Genomic DNA, 8,694 nt, shown 5'->3' with positions numbered 1-8,694 from the left:
TAAAAACGTGGTCGAAGTTGGCTCTGACACATTGGACGTAGGGAGTAGCTTATAGCGACCAACTTAACCTCATTTCTCAACGAGCTGTATAGCAGCTGTCAGTTTCAATAACGTTAATGACTATATAACTTTATTTTAAAGAATAATCGTGATAACAATAACAAACAATTAAAGGAGCTGCGGAAAGTGTCCCCCTCCTTGTTATAACAATAAATTAAAGCAGCTGCTGAAAGTGTCCCCCTCCTTGTTCCAAGCACTTTTCACACCTGTTCCTCAAAGAATTAAAGACATTTTCTAAGATGCGTCCATTTCTAAAGTAGGACTCTATGATAAACACTTTTTGTTCTTGAGAAAACACCACTTTCAACGCTTTTTAAAACGAAAATATTCAAATTGATAGCGGCGATATAGCGCTTTGACAGATGACGTTTAAGTTCATTTGCTATACGCTACGCCCTACGTCCATATTTTCAGAACCAACTTGACCACGTTTTTATTTGAACGCTCGTTATTTCTGAATGAGAAAACATTTTGTAAGCACAAAAGTTATACGTTTGACGTTCGTATTGAGTAATGACAAGTATTTTGTGATATTTATGCACTTTAAACAACGAACATTCAATTATTTTCCAACGACTACTTGATCCTTTCACCGCTAATGTAATTTTTAGGTGGTATTTCTTTTGAGACTCTTTAGAACGATATTGCTTATAGTTTTTAAACGGGAAATAATACAGACAAATTTCTCTAATAAAAATTTATTAGAAAAAAGAGAGCTTTTTAACAGGAAAAAAAGGTAAAAAATATAATAGATGACGTTCATTGGTCTTTCCATATTTAAAATAAAATACAGGGTGTTCCACATAAAAAAAACAAGTTGGGGTCATATCACAGACACTAAAAATATTATCACACTTATTTTTGTCATCGAATGTATCTAAAAAAAGTGCCCGTAGAATGTTCAAACCGTTTGAAGATATCTTGAAAGGGAAGCGAGAAAAGGGCACGTCCGTTTAGCTCGAAAACGGTGACAAATAAAGATGCGATTTGCGCCATTGTTATTTTCTCGAAAAAAGGAGCTGTAAACTTGTGTATCAGATTTGTTCTATCTACGACAGATTCGCAGTATCCCTTGAAAACAGGCCAATTTGAACCATTTCCGTAGTAAATTTTTTGTCCGAANTGGGTTTCTAGAACGTTACCAGAACGTTGCATGGATTTTTTATGAAACGTTTCAAGAAAAATGGAAACGTTTCTGAAACATGTCAGAAACTGAAAAATGTTTAGAGGGACATTCTCCAGAAATGCTGGAAGTTCTTCTTGTAGGAAATTTAGGTAACTCACGCTGTTCAATGTATGTTCATAAAAATAAGGCCCAATTAAATGCCTACCGATGATGACAGCTTTTTAACACGAAAAAAGGGTAAAAAATATAATTGATGACGTCACTAGTATTTCCATAATGTAAAATAAAATACAGGGTGTTCCACATAAAAAAACACAAGTTGGGGTCATATCACAGACACTAAAAATATTATCACATTTATTTTTGTCATCGAATGTATCTCAAAAATGTGCCCGTAGAATGTTCAAACCGTTTGAAGATATCTTGAAAGGGAAGCGAGAAAAGGGCACAGTCCGTTTAGCCAAAAATCGAGAAACGCCCTGTAGCTCGAAAACGGTGACAAATAGAGAGATGCGGTTTGCGCCATTGTTATTTTCTCGAAAAAATGAGCTGTAAACTTGTGTATCAGATTTGTTCTATCTACGACAGATTCGCAGTATCCCTTGAAAACAGGCCAATTTGAACCATTTCCGTAGTAAATTTTTTGTCCGAAATGCATATTCTGCTACAGTTTAGCACGATAATTTCGTAACAACCTGTACAATGCAATGTCGCCTACAAATGCAATTTATTTACTCTCCTAGCCATTAAGCAACACCTGTTGACGCTACTCTGACCTAGAACAGTTGCCCACGTTCCCAATTACAGCGATAATAAACTAAAACAGCCAGTTGCGCTGATTTGCATAATTTCCTCGGCAAAAATACACATTGCAGTAACCGTCCCGTCCCCGAATCCAACAGGTATCTCGGAATTCTATGACAAACACAGTCTGACGTCACCTATTGTTGTTAAATGAGCTGGTATAGCCGGTGGACCGAATGAGACACCCAATCGCACTTACCGCATTTCCAAAGAATTTGTCGGTTAGCACACGAACGATTCATCGTTAGTCAACAACAGAAAAACCGAATCAGTTTGAATCAGATGTCCGGAGCAAACGGTTAAAATCGAAGGATAGGTAAAATTTGTGTTTTCGTTAGATAATCCAGTGAATATGAAGTCCAAACACGAAATACCAAACAAGACAGACTTCATGAAGGCACATTCATTTAATTTTATACAAAACGAAATAGGAAACAGTGATCTAATACACGGGGACAAATCTTACAAACATGGTAAGTAGGTAGGTTTAATTCTAAGAACTTAATCATTGATTCATTTATTTACGAAGTGTGTTTAGTCGCTCTTATCATATTTGTAACTCGATTTGATTGGGTACAGCTTGTATTTAAGAAATTTTGTTTGTTAATATCTTTAAATAATATTGTATTGTATAGGAAACTTTCAGAGATATGCCACATTTGTTTTTATCCAATGCAACAGTATAGGTACACATTTATTCTCACAGGTGATATCACTCACATAAAATTTATAATCTATAGACTTGCAGCAGTTAAAATGTTTGTTTTTAATTTTATTTACGGAATTAGTATTTACGAGGGATGTTACTAAATGTTTATAGTCCTCTAATCATCATGCACCTATAAATAGGTTCAACGTTGTGAAAAATATTGATGTAAACGACTATACAGGGGTGACTCAGAACTTATCCAAAAAAAATAGATTGTACAGGGGACTCTTACAATTACAATTTTGTAAAAAAAATCAAAAAGGGCAGTTCGAAAATGATTTAAAAATACAGTTCTGCACGGCACTGGAAACTGGTCCACTGTAAAACCTGACCTTGCTGAAGGCAAAGCATGCACTCGGCGACCGGCACGGCGACAAAGTGTACTAAAAAATGAACGGACAAAAAATTAAAAGAATTTCTTTCCCAAAAAAGAAATAAATAAAATTTTATAACACCTATTTTATATCAGTTTTTGCCGTTATTGTTATTACTAATTAATAAATTTGTGATTTTAATTAATAAAATTTGACAATTTGACACTTGGAAAACTAATGTAAACACTATATCGCAAAACGTTAACACCAAAATCGGATTTCATTCGATTCGGAATCGCTTGGACGTGAAAAGAAAGCGCATTGACGCACAGCGCACAACGCAAATGACGCAAGAGACTACAGTAGCCGAGCGATGTAGGGGTTGAAAATATTACAATTTTTTTTTACGACGACTATTTTTATTCCCATTTTTTTTTTTTGGATAAGTTGTGAATCACTGTATTCATAAACTAAACCAATGAGGTAGAGGCTGCTCGTCGCGTGCTTAAAACAATGTTGTCACGTGTTTAACTTATTCTTCAAAAATAATAAGTAAAATAAGTACATTTTTCAAAATTATTTTGCACGTAAAATAACAGTTATATTTTCACATACAACTTTTTATTTAAATGCCAGGGTTTAAAGTGATAGTGCCGCATAGTAACAGCATCACCATGTATTAAAAAAAAATACTGAAATCGTACGCCCCACCGAAATTTTACAGATGTGTTCCCCATCAAATATGAACACCCTGTAAGTAAAAAAAATCGTACGCAAAATATGTGACTATATAAGTTATGGAGGATTTTGTAATAAAAAATTTTTTACCAGCGAAAATTTGATTTGAAAGTCTGTTGACAAATGAGAATAAAAAAACAAGTCATACGACAAAAACTTAGGGATAGTGAAATGGTCATATTCCTAATAAAATTAATCAAATCAGGAATATATATCATAGTTGCATTTAAAAACAAATCTGACTTGGCAACACCGCTTTTTTGCCTCAAATCTCGTTCTTCAACCTCTCGGTTTGCTACATATTTAGGTTCAATTTTATTTTGCCATTTCCTATAAGCCTTTAGAAATATAATTGAACATGTCATGGTAGAGCGACAAATATAAACAAAGATTGGGAAATAAAATGCACAAAATACACATATTAGTATATTTAAATGATGTCACCATTTCTTGTGATAAAAATCCTTCAAAGGAAAAGCAACCGCAATCACAATTCGATTTTATTTTATAACAATTACCTGTAAATACCTAAAATAATTTTGAACTAAATTTTTTTACCGATATTCGGTTGTCCCCGAGCATAAAATACAAATATTTGAAGGGTTTAATAAATAAAACTACTAACTCATGATTTAAAAAGTATATGGGTATAAAATCACGAATATAAATAAATTAATGGGTTCACGATATTATTTTTCAATCATGACTTAGGTTTGGCCAAAGTGGTATGACCACTAGTATGTTATAAAAAATAGTTCTATCGGTCGTAATACCTAAACTATAGGTCAATGCCTCTTATATATGTCACATCATTAATATCAATAAAACTTTTTATAGGATTTTAAAATATTTTCCATGTCCTTTGAATTTAATAGGAAAATATACATTTTCACTTTATGAGTACCTATACATATTTAAATTTATGTAAAATACACATAAACTTTAATATTATCATCTTTTATTAAATGAAACCACAGTGCCTATTTATTCTACAAATACAATCATATCTCAAGATAACATGTAATTTATCTTTGTGTAAATGATCTATTTACAGTAAATTATGTGTTTCTTATTGATAGTAAGAATTTATAATATTTATTATTGATCTGGCGTTTATTTCATTTCAGGTCAAGGGGGTACAGAAACACCCTCTATATCAAAGAACCGGGACGTAGAAAATCAAAAAATGGAAAAAGAAAATTCTAGGTAAAATGCATTTTTTATTGTATACAACAGTATCTGCGTGTTTAGTGGGTTTAAATTTTTATTTGTTTAAGCTTAAATGATAAAACATGTTAAATTAGCTGTATTTTTAGGAATGATATCAGTGTTTATCATTATTCAGTAAAAACAATCAGATCAGTATTAATATGTATGACAAATTTTACCCATTTATTTCTTTGCAGACCCACCTTTTTTTTTAATAATTTGCCCCCTTCAAATTTTTGTTATTAAAATGTACTTTTCAGTTTAAAAAAATAAACAAAATTGAGAAAAGAATAGCTGCTAGGAATAAAATTAGTTTTGTATTAACCTTTTTTATCTTACAATACAATCAAAGGAAGTACCTATATGCAAAAAGTTTTAGACTTTTTTAATCAACAACGTAAAAAGAAATATTCATGACAGTAGGTAAATGTAGTATGTACTACAAACGAGCTACAAATAGGCTCATTGCTGAACCATTATTATTTGCTTTATAATTTTGAAAATGACAAAGACATTGGTAGAAAAGCGTAAGAAATATGTGCCAGCTTTAATAAAAAGTAAAGAGTATGAGATCTTCGTTCACACTGTACATAGAAATGTGAAAGTGTACGTTATTTTTCAATACATATAGTTCACTAGAAAATCAATTTTTTTTTTTTTTTTTCAGTCGAACTCATGAATCGCTAATAGAAAAATCTGAAACAAGTATCGTTACAGACTCCAGAACCGACTACACTGGATCTGCACCTAAAAGGTAACTATATATTTTGCAAAATGTTAGTACCGTTTAATTTTCAATGTACCTTTTTAGATATACCACCAAATGTTATATAACACTTGCCCCAATCCCAATTTGGTACACCGAATCCGTTTCTCTCACTATTGGATCTACGAGGCGAAGGTATGAGGAAAAAGTTTATATTAAGGTACGAGGGTACAAATATTTAATTATGCGTTTATAATTAAAATCATATATTTTTTTAGAATAAACTACGACCGTACAAGTGGTCCGAAAGCATGTCTACGGAAGTTAAAACCATGCCAAAGAATATAATTTCTGACATATACATTCCAGTGGAAGATTCCGACATACATTTTATGTCGTTGGAACCACAGCAGATAGCAGCTGGTGCTAACTGAACATTCCAAAAATGTGCATTATATATTGTTAATATTTACGCAAATACATAAATATTTAAGATACCAATATTTAAATCGGCTACTTTTTACTACATGTTTATTGTTTATTCATAATGCCAACTATCTACCAAATTTGTCAATTTGTATTTAAATATTGAAATTTAAAAAAATATAAGCGAAAAGAATAAATTCGCTATTCACGTTTGAAATTAAATTTTTCCAAAAAAAAAATTTTCAGTACGTGTTTCTTGGAAAGGAGTGAAAAAACCCAAACAGTAAAAATATTACATGTATTTCACTAAAGAAGGAAATAAAACAACAAATTTCAATGTCATAAAATAATTAGGTACATTTTTCTTAAAAAAAGATATAAGTATACAACAAAAAATGTTTTAGTTAAATTATTGCTTTTCTATTTACACAAACGTTCTTAAAAACTTCAGGCAACCTGGTAAAAACATTTGGTGGCACACAAAATATCTCCAGTTTAAGATACAAACATTTTTTTTTAATATAACGAATTACACTTTCGTAAAATTCATTCCTTCTCTTAAAAACGAGTATGAAAGCCCTATAAGCAATATTTTTCAACAGCATATAAGTAATACTGCCACTAAAGTATTTGCCCTTGCATTGCTTGATTTTATAACAAATTATATTGCTGTATTCAAACACGACTTTCTCTAAAACGTCTGTCAAAAAAGGCATATCGCTCGCCTTTTGTTTAAACTCCCGAATGGCCATAACGGCAGCATCAAATTTAAAAGCGATGAACACCATACCTTCGAAATAATTCTTTAAAACTGTCTCTTCCCTATTGAAAGCCGTGTTCAGTTCAAGTTTCTTAAAACAGTGATTATTATAAGCAAACTGTAGTGATCTCGAAATAATATTCTTTTTAGACTTTTCGGGAATCCAGTTCTTACAATTCCAAAACCTAAACTTATGTCGAATGGGACAATCCTTTTTAAAGCTGTAGTATTTACTTACCTGTCTAGTACGCAGATTAAAAATTTGCCCAAAATATGGTAATTCAGAATTATCTTCATCAGTTCTCTGAGTTTTTGTCTCGTTTAATTGAAAGACGCTCTTAACTTTGCCTTCAAATTTGTCCACTTCATCTTTTCGTACAGAACAAAAGAAATAATCATCAACAATTCTATGCAGAAAACAACCAGCTTGGTAAAATTCTTGTAAATGCTCTTTCTCAAAATTGCTCATGTACAAGTTGCATAGACTGGAAGAAAGGCGATCACCCTGTAATAACCCGTGGTTCCAGCGATACAACTTTTTATGAAACGTAACATACTGATGTCGAATATGATTTATAATAAATTGTTTATCGGATATACTAAAATTGCTTCGTTTTATAAGATTACATACTGTGTCGATGTTAACGTATCCAAAAGCGTCTTTGATATCTAGTTTTATGCCGTAGATAGTTTGCCCCTTGGTTTGCTTGCAGTAGCTTCTCCAAAACATAAATAGAGAACCATTTCCAATTTTACTAAAAGTATTTGCCAGTTTTTCAATTTTTCTAGATAAACATCTAAATTTAGCTTTAGTAACAGGTGATCTGTATTGTTTTGGATATATTATCGGTCTGTATTCTAGGGAATCACAGGATGTTTTAGGAAATAATTTCAATTCACCTCGAGACAGAAATTTATCGGTTACTAACGTTAGAAATTTCAATCGTAAGAGTTCATTTAGGATTTTGTGTTGGAAACGGTGCCATTTTGATCTTTCAATGAATCTGATTTCATAACCTTTGTGATTTTTTAAGGGGTGGTAAAAATGTTTAATTAACGGTTTTACCACATAACGCAACAGGAACATGTTGGTATTTTGTAAGAGCCTTCTACGAGTATTTTCATCCAAACTTTCACATTGTAACCAGATTATGGATTTAATGTCATAGCCTTTAGATAACAGTGAAAGATAGACACATTCAAATCGAGACTGGGTAGTTATTTTATTGACTACGTGGTAAAATCGCTTTCGGTTCTGTGAAGTTCCAAAATAGTCATTCCCTATTACCTAAAAATAAAAATACTGTAATGGTCTCTCATTTTGAAATATGTGATATTTAGAATTTAATAAGGCTCAATTGAATGTTATAAAGTTATTAGCCATGCTTAAGAGAAAAAATGTACTTACTTCATCTAAAATTTTGGTAATTTTATGTCCCACATATATGCATTCTAAACTTTTTATTCTTCTCAACTTTTCCAAAATACGAACTAAAATACTTTCTATAGGTTTCGAAAACAACATTTTTCGCTTCAATTTTTTACAAATTTTGTCTTTTTTCCATATTTTACAAATTTTTTTGTCCAAGGACAATTGATAATAACTCATATTAAATTAAATAACTATATGTATTATTTAAAACTAAAATAAACTACATAGAGTACAGCATACTTAAAACAGTATAATGTAAATATGTGAAATTGTGAAACCGAAAACAACAAAGTTAAAAAGGCGGGTAAAAGGCATTAGATCTACTTTTCTGTTCTGATACAATTAAACTACAGTGTCATCAAGCAGGTAGGTATTTTTAACGTGATATTAAAATAAGAATTATCAGTTTG

General features: G+C 31.5%; 2 protein-coding genes across 2 annotated transcripts; one reads left to right on the top strand and one right to left on the bottom strand.

Moving 5' to 3' along the window:
• Positions 1–2,076: 2,076 nt before the first annotated feature.
• On the top strand, positions 2,077–6,175 carry LOC108912422. Its single transcript, XM_018717640.1, has 5 exons — positions 2,077–2,463; positions 4,879–4,957; positions 5,628–5,714; positions 5,772–5,886; positions 5,945–6,175. Exons 1-5 carry the CDS (start codon positions 2,343–2,345, stop codon positions 6,098–6,100), a joined length of 558 nt encoding a protein of 185 aa, XP_018573156.1. The 5' UTR covers positions 2,077–2,342; the 3' UTR covers positions 6,101–6,175.
• Positions 6,176–6,456: 281 nt separating this feature from the next.
• LOC108912328 (telomerase reverse transcriptase-like) lies at positions 6,457–8,377 on the bottom strand. Its single transcript, XM_018717537.2, has 2 exons — positions 8,261–8,377; positions 6,457–8,140 (listed from the first exon to the last, which is right to left on the bottom strand). The coding sequence occupies exons 1-2, from the start codon at positions 8,375–8,377 to the stop codon at positions 6,497–6,499; spliced, it is 1,761 nt and encodes a 586-aa protein (XP_018573053.1). The 3' UTR covers positions 6,457–6,496.
• Between the last annotated feature and the right edge of the window lie 317 nt (positions 8,378–8,694).

The sequence above is a fragment of the Anoplophora glabripennis genome, unplaced genomic scaffold (genome assembly GCF_000390285.2).
Source record: "Anoplophora glabripennis isolate ALB-LARVAE unplaced genomic scaffold, Agla_2.0 scaffold35, whole genome shotgun sequence".
NCBI classification, from domain to species: domain Eukaryota; kingdom Metazoa; phylum Arthropoda; class Insecta; order Coleoptera; family Cerambycidae; genus Anoplophora; species Anoplophora glabripennis.
Note: the sequence above shows the minus strand (reverse complement) of the source record. Positions and strands in the feature narration are given on the sequence as shown.

Bases quoted from the DNA above. Each gene is read 5' to 3' on its own strand.
- LOC108912422 (XM_018717640.1), top strand. From the start codon at position 2,343: ATGAAGTCCAAACACGAAATACCAAACAAGACAGACTTCATGAAGGCA. The intron at 2,464-4,878 runs GTAAGTAGGTAG...ATTTCATTTCAG, and splicing joins GGACAAATCTTACAAACATG to GTCAAGGGGGTACAGAAACA. The intron at 4,958-5,627 runs GTAAAATGCATT...TTTTTTTTTCAG, and splicing joins ATGGAAAAAGAAAATTCTAG to TCGAACTCATGAATCGCTAA.
- LOC108912328 (XM_018717537.2), bottom strand. From the start codon at position 8,377: ATGTTGTTTTCGAAACCTATAGAAAGTATTTTAGTTCGTATTTTGGAA. The intron at 8,141-8,260 runs GTAAGTACATTT...TTTTATTTTTAG, and splicing joins TTACCAAAATTTTAGATGAA to GTAATAGGGAATGACTATTT.